The 24296-nt window shown below is 34.9% G+C and overlaps 1 protein-coding gene across 1 annotated transcript; it reads right to left on the bottom strand.

The window, feature by feature from the left end:
* Positions 1–5013: 5013 nt before the first annotated feature.
* LOC113497319 (protein atonal homolog 8) lies at positions 5014–21362 on the bottom strand. Its single transcript, XM_026876830.1, has 2 exons — positions 20878–21362; positions 5014–6729 (listed from the first exon to the last, which is right to left on the bottom strand). The coding sequence occupies exons 1-2, from the start codon at positions 20924–20926 to the stop codon at positions 6008–6010; spliced, it is 771 nt and encodes a 256-aa protein (XP_026732631.1). The 5' UTR covers positions 20927–21362; the 3' UTR covers positions 5014–6007.
* Positions 21363–24296: the final 2934 nt, after the last annotated feature.

Raw genomic sequence — 24296 nt, 5'->3', positions numbered from 1 at the left:
TTGTATTCTTATTCGCGGCTATCTCGAATCGAGCACGGTTTACTGGTTTTCTGTGGTTTCCCGCTAAAACTAAAATTGACAATTGTCATAATCTTTTTTTTGCTAATGGATCGTATACAGACGAAGAAGTATATTGCTGAAACAAAAACCTTTATTTGATTTTTTTTTTTGTCTAAAAATCATTTTACTGTTAATTTAGCAGCCCGATAAATAAAATTCACTGTAATAGCGAATTCATAACGTTCAAAAGCTTCTACAGCGCCACCTAGCAAGCAATAGCAGTATCATCAAGAGTCAAACAAAATTGTACGGAATAGATAAGTCTATTTGTCGCAAGATGGCGTAAGTAGTACGCAAAAATAACATTACTTATTAATGGTTCATTTTTACGCAGTCTTATCAATCTCAATGGTAATAATATAAAGGTATATTTTTAAACGCTTGTAATTAAAGAACCTTCATTAATTCAAATAGGACTTATTTTTATTAAGCTAAACAGACCAATGAAATTAAAATATTACCTTCCCTATACAGCATGCATTCCATTTTATGGATTTTTTGTTCCATTACCTAAATAAGATTTACCTACTTATTTAAGTTGAAACAAGATAATACAAGTTAATGTTATCATGTGTCTATTTAAACCAGAAAAAAATACATTAAGTAATTCCAATCAAATTTAATTCTAAACCAAGTACATACGGACAAGGTAAATAACTTAGATAACACCGAGGTTTTGCTCGTATCAAAAACTACAATACACAATAAGGGTTGGCTGTACCGATATTGATAAAGGACACGTGTATGTTATCAGTTCGCCCCCCAGACAGGGCGATAATAGCTGCTGTTGTGCTAATGGCAGATGCTCAGTGCACCCTACTTCCTTGTAGAATTTGCGTTATTGTAACGATGGAAACGGGAAGTTCGAAAGATACGTTAAAATGTAATAATAGTATTATAGAGATCCGTAATGTCTGCTTACGTACTAAGGAAATAATTTCGAATTAAAATGACGACAATATAAACTACTTGGCTTCTTTTTTAATTCAATAAAAACACACTCTCTTCAAATAACAACTAGGCACTGAGCGAAACTTGATGATATTTTTTTTTTGGAACCAAATGACAGCTATTTCACGTTATAAAAAAAAGAACTAATAAATTCGGTTTATCTAGTCCGAAGATCTGAAGCAACAAACAAGAAAAAGAACAGACGAAATGGAGAAACTCCTCCTTTTTAAAAGTTTAAGTTATCGAAGTTAGGAGTTAGAATTGAAGTAGAATAGAATGATTTCTGAACATTGGAGAATAGCACACTTTTTTCACGGATGTAAGAATTCTAACGCTATCCAATTCAACAGTTTGTGTTTTTAAAATTAAAAAAAATTCAGAAGTTACGTATTACGCAATTTATTAATAATCCTTACATCATTACATACCTAATTTTTTACCTTTAATTACCTATATTTTTTAACCTGTCTTCAAATTTTGTATTTTTTTTAACTTAGACTGATGAGGGTAGGTACACAACTAGTTCACCCTAGTCCATACGTAACTGCTACATCGAAAAATACGATAATATCATGCTTAAAGCATTTCTCTGAAAGCTACGGACTAGGTAGGTGGTACCTGCCACCACTTACTTTCCTCATACTTATTAAATATCGCATGTTTTTGCCTGTACCTAAAACATAAATTCGAACACCCCATCTGTCCATACGTAAATTGGTGTATTTACTCAAAGACATATTGTTAAATAAAATGACTAATATATTAAAGTGTTATATTTCTTTTGTAATCTGTATTTTCGTTATTTTTCTGGAGGGTTTTGTTTTAAAATTGAATTTCTAGACAAAAAGCCCAATATTAAATACATAAGAACGTAAAGAAATTAAGTATAGTTCGTTATATTCGGCAACTGAAAGACTCATCAATTTAATCTGTTATCAAATGTAGTGATAACATGTGTTGCTTATGGATGATTCAATTATTTCAATAATTTCGTAAAAATGAACAATAATACAAAATGATCTGTGTATTTTTGGCAGACTAAAAAGAGCGATGTACCAAGTCTCATTAATATTATCGATATAAGTATATAACTGATGTAATTCATATACCTATTTATATTTTATTTATTGCTTTTTGTTCCTAATTTCAGTTCATTTTAATTTCTTACAATCTGAGGAATTTTGGGTCATTCTTTTTTTATGGATTAGTTACGATACTTAATATTGTTTCGTTAAGTTTTTTTTTTTTGTTTTAGTTAGTTGACGTAAATACTTTTTATTTTCATTTCAGCGTTTGAGACCAAGGAAGGCTGCTTTACGTTCTTAATATAGGGTAATTCATTTCAATGAAACAAGAAAATAATTGTGTACTTAACTTCTTTTATTTTTCTGTTTTATTTCTATTTATATATTTGAAATATTAATGCACCATCAGAAAATGTACATCATAATATTATTTTCATCATTTCATAAAAAGTTTCGAAGTCAAATATATTTTATAGGGCAAATAATCTGGCTTTAGCTACACGTCAAATGAGTTTTAAGTCAAATATTATTGTCAAAGCGTTATTTTTGTTTCTAAATTTGATTCATATAATTGAGTTATTTTTATGAAATGATAAAGAATAAATAAGTAGGATCCGGATAACACAACTGTCGTTTCCAAACACAATCAACAAAGCTGTTATGAAAACAATCACGTCAGATTTCAATGCGATGTATTATCCTATAATTATTTTATTTACAATAATTGTATCACAATACAGAATCAAGGCATTTTAGTTTCACTACAGTTATACATAGTATAGTATTTCTTATGAATGAGGATGAATTATTGTCTATTGTCAATTTGTGTACATTAAAGCTGCAATCATATGGTTGCGCCCTTAAATAATATAAATAATAAGGCGAGGTTATCGCGGATGTGTTTTAGTCAGTCAGACGTATTTTTACATCATTTGATAGACGATGACATATGAACGCAACCAAAAGTATGTGTGCACCTTTAGGAAATTTGAAATTTAAATTAAGAAAATGTTTTTTACACTCGTCAAATTTTATAACATGCCTTGCCAAACGTATGAATGTATGAAACAAAACAATGATGATCCTTACTTAACAATATTTACAGTTAAAACTACTATTTACAAAATGCAACATTTTTCTTAACCTAAATAAAAATCCCACCAAAAACATTAAATGTAAAAAAATGCCAAGTCTCTCGATGCAGTCTTTCCATCGTAAAAAGTTTTGAGATCTCATAGAAGCCAAGTCCTATTCAAAATATTTTGTAGTTATAAATCAACATTTAGTAATTGTATCAATAGTTTTCTTTATATTATAATTATAGTGACTTGGCAATGAGCACAAGAAGAAACAAATAAAACGGCATATTTGTAGGAGTTGAAAGTTACACACACCGCATGCGTAAACATTAATATCACAAAATTAATTTTCTTTTGGTTTATCCGTGTCGTCCCAACCGAATTTCGGCAACGGCAGTCAGTCTTAGTGTACTCTCGATTCATTTACTTTCATAAAGCGATGGCCCGTAAGGTATTCTTAATTATTGTATTGGAGCATGTAGTCGGTAGTGACCATCATGATTCACACATAACAAATAATCTGATCACTGGTCTCGTCAGTAACATTTGCACATAATTCCAGGCATCAAGCAGCTTTTAATTTGTGCTCATTGCCAAGTCACTATAATTATAATATAAAGAAAACTATTGATACAATTACTAAATGTTGATTTATAACTACAAAATATTTTGAATAGGACTTGGCTTCTATGAGATCTCAAAACTTTTTACGATGGAAAGACTGCATCGAGAGACTTGGCATTTTTTTACATTTAATGTTTTTGGTGGGATCTCATTTATTTTTTGTAAGTGTATTTCTTTTTTTTTTTTAGGTTTCATAATTTCTAGGACTTCAGCTACTGCTTTGCTTAGAACCCATTCTCTATCTCTATCTCTTTTGTTTCTTCTCTGAGACTTCGTTACTTCTAATGTAAACAAGCTTAAACTTATATATATATGCATATATATATCTACTAACTTACAAACTATAGCTAAACTAAACTAAATAACACGTAAAGTTCTCCGAATATCAATTATCACTACAATATTTTTTAGTTTCGAAATGGTTTTTCATAGACAGGTGGCGCTATCAAATGAAAATTATCGAATTATTCTGAAGTACTACTTAGACTGCGCTTTGTAACGAAACCATAGCGCGATTCAGACACGTACAACGCCATCTATCGAGCGCGCATACAATATTTATCGCAATACAATGGAGTTTTAGCTTTATTAATTTAATGAATTATGAATTTTATGTATTAATTTGTATTAATGATAGTCTGTGTATTACATTTATATTATTCTTTTCTATTCTATGTATGTATTCATCCAATTGAATAGGTACTTAAACAACGAACAAAGTTAACAATGCAGTCAAAATCCATACATAATGTTCTTGCCAAACCGCAAATATAAAATTGTTTTCTATGGCATATTATTTTTTAATGTTTTTATAATTTTTCCTTTATATGTGGCTAAGGACCTATCTTGGTGCAAAATTTGAAGTTTCTAAGTCTGCTAGAAGTACCTTAGATTTTTGATGATCTGTCAGTGAGTCAGTGAGTCAGTGAGTCAGTGAGTGACAAAATGGTGTAACTTTGATCGACCGTAACTCCTAAACCATTAATTCAATTGGCATGTAATTTCGAACTTAAGCTTGTTCTAATGCCTACTATTATTCCCCGAAAAGCTAAACTCCTAGCTTTGTCCACGTCGAAGATACAGGGGGGGCGAAACAGCCGCGAATCGCTTCGAGAAAAGATGGTACGGCCGTGCCCGTTTTGCTCGAGACTTGGCAGGGGCACTGCCGTGCCCTCAGATTATACAGTTCTCACTTAAATTTACTGACTCGATTGTAATAAATATATTGTATTAAAGCCATAAATACATAATTTTACAGTTTTATTGTTATTTTCGCCTTATTTAATACTGGACTGAGGAATGGTAAACTTTAAGAATTCTTCTAAATACGAATTGTATTTCAGAGAATATGTTCAAAACAGGTTTATTTTTTTTATTTAGGCAATTGGAACATTACAACCATGAGACAATGACAGTCCTGTCTTTTTAAATTACAAAATAGTAGGAATCGTTCTATTCCGCCATCTGTCAGACGACCGGAATAAAATTGAAATAGGAACATTATAATTTGTACTGAGTCGATCTTCTAATGGGAACAATTTCAAATGGATTCGCCGAAATCGATTTCAGTTTCGACATTAGAGAATCGACGGTTTCTTAGATCGAAGAAGACACAATGTTAGAAGTTCCATTAAATTGATGTCTTTTAGGTCTTGATGAAATATACGATTTATGATTTAATTTGTAATGGATTCCCTTAATGTTTTAATGCTATGATTTTACTATTACTGACTCGTGTATTCCAGCCAGTTTGAGATTCATATTATGAAGTTTTTAAAAGACCAAGCTTTGCTATGCAGAATTAGTTACAATTTTAAAATCGCCCGAATTTACATCGATTATTTTCCTTTGTAATTACAATTTAAACAGACTTTAATCGTATCAATTTACATATCTACTAGGTATATTTAAATTTCCTGTACCAATATTATTGCCATATTTGTACTAACTTATTCGAGCAAAGAGAATAGGCTTCGCAGGACGGTTTTAATTGAAACGTGGCGACCCTAATCGGCCTCTGCGTAATGTCCCATAATTATCCATGACTTTCTAGTCTCATATGAATAGTATGGTACGCAGCAAGAAATACTTTTGCATGAATGCAAAAATAAGGTATCAGAATAACATCTAGGCAGTATCGTCAAGACCTTTGCCTGTGCAAAACAAATCATTTCAATAATGGATGACGTAACTGTCAAGTACGTCAGAAACCGATCAAGGTAATAATTTGAATAAAGAATGCGTTCGAACACTTCTGTTCCGAATAGTTCAAGGGTCGTCCTTCTTCTTTCTCAATTTTCCCTCGGTGTGAATGGTGTGCGTTACTTGATCCACTGCTGTTGTTAGGTCAGCTTCGGGGTCTATCGCGGCTGACAGCGCCGCAATGTACGCGCACGCTATCCGTAGCACCGATAGTTTGGACAGTTTCTGGTTATGGCTGTACGCAGGAACTGACCGTCTGAGGGTGTCGAATGCGGCACTGATGGTGTGAACTCTTGTCCTTTCTCTAGCATTAGCTTCTATTCTCCTTTCTCGGGTCATATTTTTGTAGTTTCTTTGTTCCCTAGGTTTAGATTTCTCTGGGTAGGGTTCTACAACGCCCGGGTGTGGTGGTACCCTGGGTGGGCCTGGCGGGCCCGGTGGTGGTGGGATTGGGGGTGGTGGGGGCTCTAGCGGCCTTCTTCTCTGCCGTAAAAGGCTAGTTTCTTTCTTCACTAAAGATAGGGGTTCTCTTTGAGGTTCCTCGGTGAAAGACCACGGCCTGAAGGGGTTGGGTGAGGTATCGCTCTCGGGGCTGGGCAGGTCGTCGCGTGAGCTGAGGCGGATGCGTTTCTTGGGAGGTTGTAGCCTCGTGGGAGTGCGGGCTCGCTTCCCGCGGGAGTCGGACTCGACCAGCCGGACCCCGGAGTCGTCCGAGTGCGCCGGCCCCGAGCACGAGTCGTCGTCGTCACCGCCGGACACGAAGCCCGCATCACGCTCCACTAAGCGATCTGAAACAATTAAAACAAACCGTTAGCACTTAGCCACATACTTTAAAATTTCAAAATAACCGACCAACAGTCTCATTCCAAATTTAAGTCAAAGAGACAAAATTAATCCATAAACAACGGAATAAAACTTTCGTCTTTATCTCTATAGTCTGTAGTCGATGGTAAAGCTAGTGACGTTTACGGGTTACTTAGACAACGTAACCTATTAGTGGAAGTTATGATCACGACGGAAGCTGCGCGCGCGCAACAAAAAGCGAACAGACGGACAAACGGCGCCGACTCTCGTTATAGTGGCACGATGTGACTCGATTCTTAAGTAATGTGGAGCTATTAGATGCGGTGGACATGTTTATAATCATATTATATTAACCTAACTTAGACATGTTTAGTTTAGTTTATTGGACGAATGCTGTAGCTTTACTCTATCTTTTCATTTAGCAACCTTTTACTAGTTCGGACCCAACCGGAGTAGGCGAGTTAATTCGGGGTTCCGCATTGACTTTTGACAGTTCTCATTTCGGACACTTTAAATTTCACATTAAATTAATAACAGTCATAATCCTTAAATAATCCAGATAAAATTCACGATAAGATAAATTGCAATATTACCTGATACCTTTGAAAAACAGAATATTACGGAAATAAACGCTTTAGCGATAGAAGAGGTGTAGTATTTTTAAGGAATAATAAATTCTTATAGAAATACGCTGTTTTATTAGCCCCACTATACGGTAACACGTCTCGCTCACTCGCCTCCTACACATCTAATGGGCTATGAATATGAATAAACAATTATACCGGACATTATATACCAAGCAATATACTTAGAAGCATCTGTGATGCGTTATGTTATATTAGGTGCCTATAATCCATACTTTGTTAGATAGTATTAATATAACCCAAAATATTAGAGCTGATAGGAGATTCTATTTTAAATAAGGTTTTTTTGCAGAATATTCAAAATTATGATTTTCTAGCATTTAATTACAAAATATACTGATTTGACGGCTTTACGCACTTTGATACGACAATAGATGCGAAGGTTTAATAAAAGTTTCTTATATGTAATTGTATCCGTCTCAACGATTCCAATTTCAAACAAAACAATCAAGTTGGCGTTATTTATTTCCATAAACTAATCATAGAGAAATGTTATTAAATCAAATGTTTCAAAACCAGATATTTAATTTATGGGCATCCGTTTTTCATTGGAAAAACCAAATCTGAATGTTTTAATGTCGTAAAAATAAGAATTAGAATCAACTTTTTTTAAATCGGAATGGATATGACAAGGTTGTGTTCGTTCAGCCAGTCGCTTGGCGCCGGCGCTTGGTGCGGCGTCGTACCACTACACATGAGATTAAAGGCAACGGACAGATTATGAGATATGTTTCAAATATTATGTAAATGACTAAAATAAAATATAGCGAACTTTTTTAACAATTTGCATTCGTGTTTTGAGGTTAACATCTGTTGATTTGGAATAAAAAGGGTTTAATCACCATAGACTATTACAATCTCTACTAAGACCAACAAATAAATAAACCAGAGATGTTTTTTAGGCTAAACAGCTTGTACCTAATTTTTTGCGATTTTTTTATTGCATAAAAATTTCATAATATCGATCATAATGAGTAATCTCGTGTGCGTTTAACAAACATTGTGTCGGTATGCATGTATTTATTAACTATATGAAACAGGTTTGCGTCCATATGGGCAGGCGCGGCGCCGATTGTTATTTTATCATATTATTTTACATGGTCCGCATTCCATTCTAAAATATTCGTATTATTAACAATTTACATTTTTTTTGTGTTGATCGTGGTTTTTCCAAATGTTATCTTTAAATCTGGCGAAATGTAGAAAATTTATTTATTTAGGTATTTTATTGCAGGATGTTAACTTTACATTATCTCAAACATGGTTTTAGTCTAGGTTACATATTATAGCTGTATTTATTGAATCCTGTAACAAGAAAACCGGATAACTGACTCTACTTATGGAGATGTTGTTTTTATTATAAGTACATTGCGTTGAAATTGATATAAAAGCTAGGTCTAAGTAGAATGTCAGAACTAACCTCTTAAAAAAAAGTGTTCCTCTTTTAAACATATTATTTATGATCAAATTCAGGTATTTTTTATAGAAAGGTAGGTACTTCTTAAATCCCAATTCAACGTAGCTTATTGTGAATCCCAACAGACAATCATATAAAACATGCCTAATAGTACCATAAAACGTGTAATAAGTTAATATCTGTGCGCCTACAAAGTTTTTGGCGCCGCTCATCTGTCAAATTCATGTCACGTGACGTTTAAACTTTTTCGGAAACAATAGTAATGGCATCCGCACTCCATACAAGCCGCGACGCTAGCACAGCGCTAGTGAAGCGAATACTTACTAATATGTATAATCGTACATTCTTAATGGTCGCGCTACCGGAATTAGTTTATTGCTCATAATCGGGTGGCCGCGGCGCCGGAGAGGCGTTCCAACTTAACATAACGTTTGCCGTTAGATACACAAAATCACGCCAGTCTAAACTTTACACCCACGGAATTAAGGCGTTACATTTTCTATCGATAGCAAACAAAGATGGCGACGCGAGTAAGTCGCGCTCACGAAGCTTCTCACACTACAGGTGTTTTTATATCGATAAAAAAAGATTGGATAGAACTTAGACAGCACCGCCTACGTTTGATAGAGGTTTTAATCGTTATGAGAATTTCTTTGTGTTTCTCTAATGAAAAATGGATGGCTACGTAGGCTGATGTCAGTATTTATGAGATGGTGATCAACATTTTCGTGATTGGATACAATTGTTGTAGAAAGTTCGTATTCGCAGATTAAGAATTGTTAACGTTCGTCTTAATTTTCATTTTTATTCTTTAGCCGGATGTGACTTTCAATACATGAGATTAAAAGATTTCAAAAAAAGCTCCATGATTAATTGATCGTATGTAAATTTCTGAGACGACAAGTGTAATATATCACTGTGGTTGAACAATAAAATAAATTTTTGGTTGGGGTCCGGCCAGCTCATTACGGGTCTTCTCCGTCGGTGTTAAAACAAAGAGTTGAGGGGCCCTCAAAGCGCCCGCTCCGGGACTCGGCCTTTGAATGGGTGTCGATCTCATCCGATAAACCTGGGCCACGCGTTTAGATACCGATCTGGCGCCAAATTTCACAGAAACCGAACGCGCCCGAAGAAAAACGAGATTGTTTTTCAAATTCGGAGACGTTCCTTATCACGTTAAAATGCTACATTAAGTAAAGTATCTAATGGGTTCGTTTACAGAATTTAATACACAACTCTGTTAAGATTTTGTTCGAAGATATCCATTTTAATTATTGTGTAATTTAAACTGATTGTAACTTTATATTGAAAGCACAAGAACTTGTCATTCAGCCTAATAGACTGAATGCGATAAAATCAAGGCGGCTAGTGATGTGCTTTACATGTGGCAATCACAGGGGATTTAGTTGACGTGACTATTTGACTAAATGAGAAATTGATGAGCGGTCAGTTGATAAAAAAATCAGACTAATTTGTCGTGTCCGCTCTCGCACATTCGCACGGTCCTCTAACTTTAATGTATGAGAAGTCGTGATGTTACGACTTTCACCAAACAAACATTACGAATGGCGCCGCTTTGGGCCCGCATGTGCAATGCTGGTCTGATTAATCCATTAGATTTCAAAACTATTTAGTTTTATAGATTACTTAATACTTTTAGTGGAATTGTTGTAAGTCGCAATCGTTTACGTAAGGGAAACTCACTTTTGTTAACTTATTAAATTATACGTCTTTGCTAGTAACACATGAAAATCTTACGATTACGTTCCTTTCTTCTATTTCATTTCCTTTTATTCGTTTATCTTGAGCCAAATACTATCTCAAATGTTGCATAGGTTTCTTTTTACTTCTCAAGTCGCAGCCAAATACTACCAATCAGAAAGTTCAAGTCGATTAGCTAGCATTTCCATTAAATGGTCCCTGGCCTTGTTAAATACTTTATTGACAGTTATGTGTATGTACGTAGATATAAGGAGAGGTGTTACATTCCCGGGATCGGATCCCGCAATCCCGGCGGGATCGTTACATTAGTCACGTATGCGACGCGCCTCGGCGGCGGCACTGGGCGCCGCTCGGTCGCCGTTACCTATGGAAGCACCATTAAATACCGCTTCTTTAACCATGAGTAGCTAATTACAATACATTAAGTATATTTCTATACACTGCGTTGAATACATTCTAAGAATTAAGTTGAATGTGAAATGTATCAGTTGGTTCGGTTCCCGCGTTATGCGTCAAATATTGCCTTTTTATATCACATGTTTATCTATTATATTTGTTTTCATACTTTTTGCTCATATACGAATAGTCAACTATTACTAATACGATGAAAAAAAATACTTATTCGATTTTCAAACGAATATTTTTGTAAGATCTGTCACATTCATAATTTATGCCATTAATCAGAAATTCAGAAATATAACTTAGTTTTAATTAGACTTAAATTTGCCCATATCTTCCCCTAAGACGCCAAAGTTTACAGTACTTATTAAATAACACACATATATAGCTGCATAGCTATATAAATTAGTATTAATGAATACATAAGTTAAGAAAGCATAGTTGTATAACTTCGAAGTCGATGATGGCGCCGTACGCGATTCGATTACACATTCACACGAGGGTTGTGGTTCTCGGAAATTTCGTGCAATCGATCCGCACATCTGACTGAATCGTGCCTTTTGATTAACTCGTGTCCCACTCCATATAACTATTCCTATAATACACATCAAATAACAAAAGTTTATTTAACCTCAATGCGAGAAATCGATTCTCAGTTTTAATTTTTTTATCGATAAAATATTTTATCGATATGTTTTACACATCCCGAGTATGTCCGTTATACATTCTTGTATTAATTGATACCAAATTCCAACACCAATACTAAAGGTATTACAACATTATTATGTTATAACGTTGGCAAGCTCCCCTCGTATTGAAAAATAGTGGGGCCATTGTTACCAACTGTTCAAACATTGCAACTGTGCTGTAGTGTCCGCTGGAGTCAAAATACCCCATTGTTTTGCTCATGTAGACTCAACATTTGTGTCTGTGGACCGCACCTGGTAGCCACGTGCCTATAAAAGTTGTATTGTATTTTTTAGTGGCTGTAAATGGACTTCCTTGTCACTATTGCTATTAAAAAAATGAAAGGATTTTTTTTTAAATTAGAATTGCACGTAAGATTTTTTGTAGTTGTAGTTTGATCCGTCAATTCAATAAACAAATAATTATATCAATTAAAAAATAATACACAGGAATAGAGATCCGAAAATGCATGTGTGTCTTACGAAATAAAATCGAATTAAGTTTATTGAGTTGTACTTATCTACTATTAAACATAGGATTTTGGACAGCATAGTTTTAACGAGTCTATAGCACTAGCATATACCTAAGTATGAACGCCATCTTGTTTCCGTATTTAAAATTATTATTTATTTTAAAATGCATAAGTTTAAAATAAGAAAATGAAAAACGTTGCGATGCCAGTTGTAGGCTGTAAAAAAATATTTCAATTTCAAAGTGTCTCGGTAACATTTTTTTGTCATCTTCGAATCTATGTATAATGGATAAAACCACCTGGTTGGTATTAGAAAAATTGCATCGCTGTGACATTTTGGCAGCAGTCATTTGTTTCACAATTCTGATGGCCCGGATTTGAATAAATCCTAGACTGGCGCATAGAATTTTGCGTAAAAAACGGCCAAATTATACTTCAGCGGGGAGACAACGTGGTACAGTTAGAGAGAAAAATATGCACGGAGGTCATTTATCACGGCTCGAAAACAACTTTTTACGATGTTAATAATATATAAATGTTTTACGCAGTTTGATAAATACTTATTTGTTGGGAGGCTTTGTGGTATGAACAGATGTGGCAAGGCATTTGTGGAGGTGATTGGACTAGCCCACTTATACCGTTGGCATAATGCAATGCTAATGTCACAAATATGATGTTTTTTTTAAACTGTCATTAATCTACTAGACCTAATACTTGTTTTGCTTTCAGTAGTTTGACACTTACTTACCATTTTTAATGTATTTGCCTACTTCCGTATAGATACGGTGCAGATGTTTTATTTTATAAAAGCGAGATAAAGGAGGTTTTTGTGAAGAAAAATAATATTTTTTAGCTTTTAGCGTTCTTTAGAATATTTGAAATTCATTAGCAGTGGGAGTAAAATTTTTGTATTAGATTTTAAGCATATTGTAATGCAAAATGCCTTGTAGTCATGCAAAAACTAAAACGCATGCATAGTCAATGATTGCCGTAAATTTAAACGTTTTTCAATGGTAAAAAATGTAAAAATAATTTGAATTATATGCATTGGGCGGCAATTATTGATATTTTTGTATTAGTAGCAGTTATAAGAAAGATTTTTTAAATCTTTCTCAACTGAAAAAAAAACTGTATAACCCTAAAAAAAGTCTTTAATTATATTTAATCGAGCAAAGGAAACCGACTTACAGCCTTTTAATAATTAGCTTTGAAAGTTTAATAGGCTTGGGTAACAAGTTACAATCTGTGAAATCTTTGGTTGACCGTCTATCAAATAGAGAGGAACAAATACGTCTATTAAATGCATATGTTCCGCAAGACGTGACCTCGCAACGGCGCCTGTGTGACGATAAATACACGTAAAAACTGTCGATTTTACATAATGTGACGTTTCGGCGTAATATTTTTAGGGAGCAAAACTGCTTGGTTGGAAAATTTGGCACTACTAAATTGGGTCATGGGCTTAAGTTTTCAATATGAGGTACACATTCCATCGAGGGTATTTCGTGATCTTGAAGATCGGTATAGTGAAAATATAGATCATAAATTTCCAGATGAAGAGATCCTATATTACACAAAATTGGCCGGTCAAAAGTAGAGCCATAGCTTTCTAATTAGGTCTACTACATTAACAATTGAAAATCATTACGTGTCCAACTTCTTTCGTTTTCTGCCTTTGTCGTTAACTATGGAATGCCACGGCGTTCACCAATGAGACAAAGCATATATGGTATATGTAGTAAGTCTTACGTCACCGTCACCAGCAGATATAATCGGTTTGCATAATAAAAGGCGCCATCTCCCGGATTCGTCGCTTAGAAACGAGTTGGAACTAAGCGCCGTTCAAATTAAGCAGTCATTTATCTTGAGCTAATCTCGAATTCATTCGGCTCTTAGCAAATTAATGCAAATGCGTGATTGGCGCGCGCGGAATGCGGTGACGCTAGCCGTAAACATGGCGGATAAACAAAAACATGCGTGATCCGAGATTTTTTTTATGTTAGTAATGTTTTTAATACGCACGTAGTGTGAGAGATGCACGTAGGTATATCATTGTGCTTTAGTAAGCAAGCAACCGTTCTCATTAAGTTACCAATTTTGAAATAGGCTGTCTAACTTTACAGCAAAGTTTTTAGAACTAAAAACATCATCTGAATTCTGTTATAATGTTTATACAATATCCAAACATGTATTCTAAGGCAGGTTATTTATTAGGCAACAATTTTTATCAGTAGATCTTTGAAGCTGTATCGCGGAATAGGCCACTTGCCGCGAATGGGAACTCGGAACTCTTTTCTCCAAACCTGTTTAGTTTAAGTCATTCTGCCATCTTTGTACTATAACTTATTAAGGACAGCAATGACATATAATTATTATGCTTCTTATTTTTTTATTTATACCAAATCATACCTTCAAAATCCCTATACAGGTATAGGAGAATTAGTTTGAATCGTATGTAGTACTATAAAAATTATTCCTTATTAAAGTCATGGTAAGTGTGATAATTTTTTAGTACAAGGCATAGACGTAAAGATGAGTAAGCGTCACTTTTAGCGCCAACCGAGAGTGATAACTAAACGATACGAACTATCAGTAGGAGAGTAGCATTATGAACCTTCCAAATTCAAAGCTACATAGTATATTTTCGTAATTCAATTTATTTTGAATTACGGCCTTTTTAGAGCGACTGCATTATATTGTTATGGGTAAACAATAACGTATTTTACAATATGAAACAATATGAGTGCAGTAAAAAACCTAACAAGACCTTATCAAACAATTTCGCACAAGACGCCATAAAAAAGTCGTATCCTGCGGAAACATCGATATGAAAGCGCTTGGAAATCTATACGATTTATAGATCTCGGGTGCGCCCACGCATGCTCCGAGCGCACTTTACGAGGCCTTTAAACGTTCAGCGTGTTGGCGCCTGAAGAAACATTACTTACTTAATTTAAATGTTAAGTCTCACATCACTCGGAATTGGATGGAATTAAATATTAAGCACGGCCAGAATAAGTACCTTTGTAATTGCGAACTCTGTGGTCATCACAACGTAATGTTACTACTTCAAATCAAATGAAACTTTAAGTTCAAATCTTTTTCGATACCGCGTAGGTTTTATGTAAATTACAATAATTTTTCTAAGTCTTCAGGACGACAGTTTTTTGTGCATACATTTTTTTATATCCGCAACGCAAGGGAAGTATGGTCGATCTTTGTTTTTATATCTGCCCACCCGTTCGCTTCCTCTCTTTGTCTTTTTCGAAGAATTTTTGGCTTCCCTACGTCAGCCCTTTAATATTAATGTATATTATATGCAAAAATAATAACCGATAATATTTTAAGATTTAAAAAACATCTGGTTCAACTTACCGAATTGAATGTAAGAATGAAACAATGTCTGAAGTATAGACAGTTCCATTTAACACTGGCCAGTAATAATATCTTGAATATAAAACATTTGGCTTCCAGAGAACAGATGTTGAGAACTATTCCACATTTGAAAGGACTGTATAAAACAATTGAGCGTGCATGTGTGTACCAACTTGACAGATGGGGTCGATTTGAACAATAAAAGTTTGCAAGGTTGACATGGGCCACAAACGATTATCTTCGTAAGAAAATTACGTTTTATAAAGAGAATCGTTGTTCTTTATTCTTTGTCCGGATGCCTCATTTGTGGTTATTATATAATGTACTATTGTTATAGAACGTTATAAATGTTATAATATTCTTTTAAAGTTTTTTAATTGTCATTTATTGTAAGTACTTCTACGACATTTCGTAGAGATATTTAAAATTCCGTATCATTGCTTTGGGAAACCCAAATGGCGTCACCGTACTACATACAAGGCGTAACATCTCACTCACGTTCTTGGTGACAAAAAATGACATAAAATTACATAGTCATTGCGTGGAATAAATATCCCTATTAATGTTAATTGAGTACTTAATAATAATTAAGTTAGCCGTGAAACCTTCGGGTAAATCCGGTAAGAAATACGACAGTTTATGCCAATATTTGGTCCATGTAACCTCATTGATTGTTTTAAAGTTGAAGGTTCGAATTATACGTTACGATAGCTTATCTGTAGCACTAGCTGTTACCCAAACAAACTACATATAAGGCATCCGGTGTAAAAGCACGTGCTACTAAGCACGTGAATAATGCTGTTTCAAAATATTGCCAGTCGTAAAAATTGTAGTGGGCTGCAACAAAACGGAACCCAGCAAAAAATGTTATCAACCAACAACTTTTTGCTTATTTATTTATTTTTCTTTTAACGGTCTTTTTCAGATAGTTTCACAAAATAGAAGTAAAATTTTATTTAAAAAGGAAATGTACTTTCTGTTTTTAAAATCTAACCAATTGTCAATCATAACTACACACTTTTAAGATGTCATAAATTTATGAGAAGTTATAATAAGATTCAGGAATAAAGCACCAATGGCAATGCAGACTCTGAAGCATTTTAATGAAGATTATCATTGTTTAAGGTCTAAGGAAGTAGGTATTATTATCATATGTAACAAAAGCTTTAATATATACCAAGTATCAACGCATCATCTATGATTACATGACTATGAGATCATCAGATGACAATTTCAATATCATCGTAAGTGAAGTACAAAATCCTTTTCCTTTATCATATTTTTCTTATCATTATTTATTTTATTAGTATTTCCTTTAAAAACAATTTATCGTTTAAATGGCTCACGTGGCCTAGATATTTCACTTAAATCCGGTGGAAAATTACCTGTTTCACATACATTTTAGATAGTGTCCGATCTTAACGATTAGACTTATTATTTTCTAGTCTTGATAAAAGTGTAAGTTAAAATTCTTTATTTATCTATTCAAAGAAAGTTTTTATTTCGCATTAAGGGCTTATATAGCTTTTCTCTTACTTAAAATACAATATTGTATCTTCGAATCAACAAATTCGATTCACTCTTAAATGACATAGTCTTTAACTCTACCTTATAATTTAAACTGTCACATAGAGTTCTACTTAAGCTCAAGCAACGTCTATACAATAAACATTTTATTAAAAAAAACACTCGACAATTCTACGTCACTTATTTAAAAAAAAAAACCTAAACAAAAAGCAGTCAACAGCGTTCGTGACGTCACACCGCCTTGAGATATATAAACCAAAAGATAGCGATTACGTATGCCATACTGTGTCACCTACAACACACCCATAATATATACTCAGATACCAATGTACATAGATACGGAATCAGATTCCTTAATTTGTAATATCATCGTGAGTCTCGCTGTTCCAATACCTATTACATAATACGGAAAGATTAATGTTATCGCTATATCAATGTACTCAGTGTACTTACAGAAACGAGTGGTGTGCATTATGATGTGTGTACTCGAGTACAAAGGTTCGGTACAAATGTACTACAGACCGGGTATCAGAGTATAGGTACAGGCTAATCGATTATTATCGATATTATCGATTGACGCGTTTTTTACGAACTTTATCTAATGTAAGCTAGATTGGCATGTAAATGTTATGCTGACCATTGTTAGAGATGTGGATTTTGTATAATTAGTGCATTGTTACCTCTTTGTTGTCAATTTTTAGTTATCTAAAGTCCATTGGTCTCTTAATAGTGATGTGGTATAAGTAAATCGATTGTCCTGAAATTTTTCACAGCCTCTTTGAATTTCCTGTCCAGTACCTACAGCATGTATCAGAATGATAAAAATCGCTTCTTCTGCTAGATTAGATACTTTAAAATATTGCAAATTATTGTGAAACGACTTATGTGAACTATCGATTTTATCATCAGACTACCTATGTTGTGATGATTAGAAGAGCAATTCTTATGGTTTCGCAATTAATGTTATGGTGGAAGCTAAAACTATGAAGTTCTTTTTGAATCATTTTAGAAGACTTGAAGCTTTTTGCGTATAATTTCATAGCTGTTTAAGAAACTACCATTTCGCCTTTCAAACCTCTGTGTATATTGCAATTTCTAACCCCATGATTGGAAGAGAAGTACGACCTATTGCAGCTATGCAGATGAAATCGAGGTTAAGCAACACTAGTTTATACCGTCGAAAATTCGATTGAGATTTTCTACAGATATTTTTTTTTGCGTATTTGAACGACACCCTCACTGTCGCGAATTCAACACACACTTGACCGGTTTCATTTGACTCTACAAATTACTGAAAGTAATCTCATCTATTTTTTTACATTTGTACAGTAGCGTAAACGCACCCTTTATTTAAACTAATCAATAGTGATACATATGTCTCTACATCTGGTATTAGGGTAACACATCTGGTCTGCAAGTGTGACGTCATTTGTCATGTGGCGACAAACAGTCCCTTTATTGGTCGATTGTAGTTTTTTTTTAGAATGACGTAACTTGTTACTAATTGTTTGTTAAATTTGTTTTGTAGATTATAATTTGTTTTTGAGAAAAGAGGTGTCGCGATTTTTTTTTAAGAAGTTGTGTGACTACTATAAAAATATAAACATGTGTTAATAATATTGACCAACGTTTTGACTCTACATTTTCATATTTTGATTTATCTTTATCATTGACTCACAATGATTAATATTTAAATTCTAAAAAAGTGGTAATTCTTTCAATTAATTCTGGGTTACAAAACTACACAATCCGAACGGTTTCCACTAATAACACTTGTCGTAATAGGGTTGGTAATCGGTGATTCTTAAAAAAACAGTCTATTCAAACCTTCGACCCCCGTCTAGCAACATGTGTACAAACATACAAACGTATTAACATCACCCGCATCACTTATATGACTCTTATAACATTACTCTTAAGAATTATTTTACGTTGGCAAAGCGGCAAACGTTGGTTGGTAAAGTAATTCACTTGTTAGGGTTTTCACCCTTAGCATGTGCATGTTTTTTGTCCCTGCCCCGTTTGTTTTTCGGAATATATGAATAATTAGTTTCGATAGATTTTACGATGAGAACTTTTGTTTTTGGCTGTGTAATTATGTGACTACGCCTGGTTACGTATGGTTAAAAAAATAAAAGCCGTTTTAATTAAAAGGTAGAGTGCATTATCTCAAGAGCCGATTTAAGATAGTAATTGTATTGACACCTATTTATGTCTTATACGGGATGGTGTATATGCTCGTTGTATATTAAGTCGGCTGGAACAATTTTAACGTAGAAAGCAAGTCCTAAGCATGAAACGTAGAGTCAACGACTTTATTGCTTCCGCACCTATAAATCCAAATCTAAACTTAGGTAGTACTTTATAAAACCACACTTACAATCATACCTATGGATAATATCAAATTCATAAAACATAAAAAAAATATCACTAAAGTCAAAGATTGTTACCGAAACTGGATTGAACCAGTTGCAAACCGGAGCAGGCCATCGCTTAGTCAATACGTCAAAGATAAGATTACTTTGCCATTATGATACAATTGTTATCACTGGTCTGCTATTATTCCACATGACTTGAATGCCTTCATTCACGTTCGTGGATCAACTAAACACTATTTTTTATGCGAAAATCATCAGTCCCTGGTCTGATTTCAGCTTCTTTGAAACGAAGGGCCATAGAAAAGGAGTCTTATCCTAGATCAATGCGTCTCAAAGCCTGAAGCTAACTATCTCTCTGATTGTATTTGATAGGTAGATATTGTTCATCGGGAAAGTCCCCTACAAATTCACGTATAGCTGATATTCTATTAAAAACAACACCTGCATAATATGGTGATATCAAAATTATCATGTCCACTGTCTATTGCTTTATTTATTTGGAACTCCTGTAAGCCAGTATTTAGAGTGAAATCAATGAAAATCACTGAACCGCTTATGCTAAGTTTGTAAGGGAAACGATTGTCTTGTACCCCTTGAAATTATTCCAAAATAGTGTCTATGTGTACTGTATCTCAAATAAGTCTTTATGACTTTTGTATTAAAACCTTTTTATTCAACTTTGACAGCTTAATCTACCGGATCAAACGCTGCCGTATTACTGAATATCTCATTTAAAACTTGTATCAAAACTGTTTCAAGAACCTTAGCACAATCTTCCAAAATCTGATTAGGAATAAATGTGAGGATTTGCTACTATTTAGCACTTGGAACATACGCTTACAAAGACTTAGATTGAAAATGATTAATGATAAACTGAAGTGGAAATACTTGTTTCAATTGGGGGGAAAAAGGAGAGTATTTTTTCTGACTTTGGAATGTCTTACTGTTTTCTATTTTCATATACTATCAGATTTGGGTTGACCATTGAAACAATAGCATTGTTAGGAACTCTTGTATGTATTATAGTTTTGGATAATCTTAAGGTGTAATGAGTGATTTACTTTTAGTGATAAAGTGGTTTATGAAGAGGCATCAGGGTTTATGAAGAATACCGGTGTTTCCTTTTATTAAGTTTTTAAAGTTGTTTGTTTTTTTTAAAGGGTTCAAGTTGCATCGGTTATTATAGGCGGAGATTAGTGTATTAATTGTGTGGCTGTAGTTATTATTGAACTCTACATTTTGTTGTTATTTGTTTTGGTAGAGTCGAGTTTACTTATTTTATGATGCTTTAAATTTTAGTCTAAGTTCAATCTAGTGTCTCTGTGTATTTTAAGTGAAAAGTTAATATGCCGGAATATTTGCTATTGTTTTTCTTTTACGGTCACTTAAGACTCACCAGGAAATGCAGTATCTTCGTAAGAGAAATACATCGGACCTTTTCTTGGTTACCTTTAAGGATCATAAAACTTCATATACATAATAGTTTAATAGTTGATAGATCGGAAACAAACCTTTGACAGCAGCCTGCGTCGCATCTCCTGTAGTCGTAAAACTCGACATCTCTATATCCTTAAGACAAATCCAATTAAAAACTTCTGATAAACAATCCTTTTCATCGAAAACACTTGAAGGCAACTCGTATTGGCACTTTATAAGACACAGTTTTCAAGACGAAAGAAAAAAAAAGTTACGCACTATATTGTCATTTTTACGTTCGCGCACGTTCGGTGGTGTTCGCGTGCGACGATGCGCACATCCTCCCCGTACGACTGGCGGCGCTCAACTGGCGAACGAAGCGTGGTATAAAGTTGGCTAGAGTCAGCCGGGGTAAAAAAGCACGGCGCCAGTTCAGTCTCGCCCTTAGAGATGTGCTCCGTGACAACATCTTATCGTACGGTAATACGATTATCTGGTGGTCGATTTTCTAGTTTAAGCTGCGCGATGAGTTTGAAAAGTGTTTTAGATATATCGTATACTGCGGTAAAATTTGTGACTGATTTAATATTTTTCTTTTTTTGGCTTTTCAAATTTTAATATTTTTTTCATTCTTATGTTATACTGTAAGGTACGTTTATAATTATTTATAGATTTTTTTTTGTAAATCCGTGTTGCTTCATAATCTTAAAAACATATGCACACGTTTATTATTTGAACAACCTTTGAATATAAGGAAGAAGAGTAAAGAAGAGAAAAGTATTTTTGTGTTTTCTTATTAAAACCTCGATTCATTCCAAACATTTTAATAATAGTCAAAATATCCCTTCAATTTAAATCCGCAATAAAATTTATAAAGATAAAGGACATAAAACATCGATACATGGGTCCGCACTGGTCCGCCAGCCGGTCGCATTCCCTGGCCGTCGGCGGCGACTTGTCGTGAAGATCGCCACACAACACCGCACTATACGGCCGTGTATCTCAACATTTGTACTAACTTACAGGCTATTTCCACATGCACATGTGAACATCCGTGACTCACGCACGCATAACCATACGATCATTTACGTACACTTATTCGCGATGCGAACGCCGCATTTAGAAGACACCTATCAAAATTCGTATTGGATAATCGATATTACAATCGTGGTCTATTACTGGCCGTTTATTCTGATCCAGCTGTCGCATGCTAAATATCCCGGCGGAATAAAGCGGAATATTAATCATCGGAGATGTATTGCCAGATGAAGATATTATGCAAGTCATCACTGTGTAATGATGCCCCTTAAGATAATGGAAATTGTGCTAGATCACTCTGATGCATCCATTTATTATCGTTGCCCCAGCGATCACGTACCTCTTTCGTTTTGTCCAGAAGTATTTCTTTATTTAAGTCCTGTAATATTTGAGAATGTTTTCTGGTAAGAACGGGGTTTGGTCTTGTTGTGTTTCGGCCCGCGGTGCAGGCTGCGCTCGGCCGCGGTGGCGGCGTCCTCTTTATCATTTCTTAACGCGTCCAGATTTGGCGATGTCGATACAAAATCCTGTTCCGTCGGCTTTTTGCTCGAACATTTCCTCGATTTCTGGGAACGAGTCGCAAAACAACCAAGTTTTGCCTCCAGCCGTTTATACAGGTTTTGTCGTGAATTTTTATGGGCTTAAAGAGGGGTTACCACATTAATTCAAGTCATAAGGGATCGAAAATAATTGTCTCAACATAACCGCCGAGTTCACTGCCATCTAATTTGTGTCGGTTTCACTTTACTCAGTCACAATTGGTGTATAATATATTCGCATCATTAAAATTTATAATGGTTCTGTGTAATGTCACTCTTGAATTTTGGTTATGAATGTCCGCTTTGTTGTTTTCAGTATAATCACGATTCTCGAAAGCGCGAGTTAATTAACAATACGTGTCATTCCTAAAAGTTTGGCTCATAATGTTTGTATTATAATTTGAGTAGCGGCGCGGTGCGGAGGTGTGAAGGGATAACTCCCGAACAAATATGATGCGGCTAAGATAGTAAACAGCGGCCAGCGCTGGCCTGTGTAGGTGTTAGCGGTCAGGTAAAGCTTTTGACACCTAGCCATGACCGTAAGGAAACCGCGTCAATCTCGTCGCGTTTTATTTAACGTCCTAATTTTTTTGGCTGTTTGATGAGGTCTTTGAGTCATTTGGACCTACCAAGTGTGATGTTGAATGAAATATTGTTTGTCAAGTTCGCGCCTTCGACAATAGCTTTACCACGTTCAATTTCATGCATTTCTGATACCTAGTTATAAAACTGGAATATCCAAAATAAAACATGTTCTTAATATCGAGAGAGGCAAAAACCTAAGCGGTCTTACTCAATGACCTGTCAATCACCGAGGCAGGGTTTAATTGACTTGCCCTTACTTCGGGCGCGGATCGTTGTTAAATGAGATTTACCGGTGAAATAACACGAGTACTAGCGCCCACCTGGCGGCGAGTGGCGCCAAATATAACTGACCTCCATGCGGCCTGCACTACACATGTATTTAAACTGAGTATTAACACAAGTGACAATTAGTCACACTCCAATCCCGTCGTAACTTTCCTTCAAAGAAAAATATCTCACACATGTAATGATCAGAATTACTCCGAGTCGATGCAGCGACGTCACGTGGGCCACGGGACACGGGTGTCGTTGCATAAGAACTAAATTAATGTAACGCTAAACACAAAACACTTCCTTAAAAAAATTGCTTTCTTTTAGTCGTTGTACGGAATTCAAAATCGAGGAACAAATTCAATATCGTATGGGAGTTTAACAAAAAACCAACATTATTCTTAGTGCGGTAGAGTGAGTATTCAAATGGAAAGGAAATCACAGCTGATGTGAGAGACGATATAGAAAAGTGAGCTTTATTCGAAGTGGGGTTAGGGTCGTTTTGCGTTGGTCATCATTGTTATATAGCTGACAGGATTGTAGGCGCCGCGTTTGCCGCCGTGGCGCCGGCTGGCCGCCGACACCTCGTGTATTATGAACTAGCCTCGTGACCCGGCGTCGATCAAGTGGTATTTGACTCAACAAACGAACCGATACCACTAACTCATTTCTAAGCAAATTGTTCATACAACGAATAGTTTATGGCTATTTAAATGTTTCAAGAACAAAAATTGTGTAGCATAAATTCTTAAATCAGCCGTAATACTATTTTTATGTAACGCTCAATCAAGGTTATTTTTTTGTAAAAAAATACAATCATTATATTTAATCCACAACATACAAACATACACATGTATGAGGCCGCAGATCTCGCCCGACACTTGTCTCACGTCCACACATTCTACACAGCGGCGGCGAAACAAAAACAAGCAACAGAAAAGGACAGACGTATCCTCGACGCTCACGCGGAGAGAAACATCGATAATTTATGCGAACATCCCTACGAAACAGGAATGCAATACGAGGGTCACTCAACCGAAAATGAACCTAAAGTCCACACTGATAAAATCCAATTTCTTATA

This window comes from Trichoplusia ni, chromosome 9, assembly GCF_003590095.1.
Source record: "Trichoplusia ni isolate ovarian cell line Hi5 chromosome 9, tn1, whole genome shotgun sequence".
NCBI lineage: Eukaryota > Metazoa > Arthropoda > Insecta > Lepidoptera > Noctuidae > Trichoplusia > Trichoplusia ni.
Note: the sequence above shows the minus strand (reverse complement) of the source record. Positions and strands in the feature narration are given on the sequence as shown.

Coding starts and splice junctions, on each gene's coding strand:
- LOC113497319 (XM_026876830.1), bottom strand. CDS start 20,926: ATGTCGAGTTTTACGACTACAGGAGATGCGACGCAGGCTGCTGTCAAA. Junction 6,730..20,877: donor GACGCAGGCTGCTGTCAAAG/GTTTGTTTCCGA, acceptor TAATTGTTTCAG/ATCGCTTAGTGGAGCGTGAT.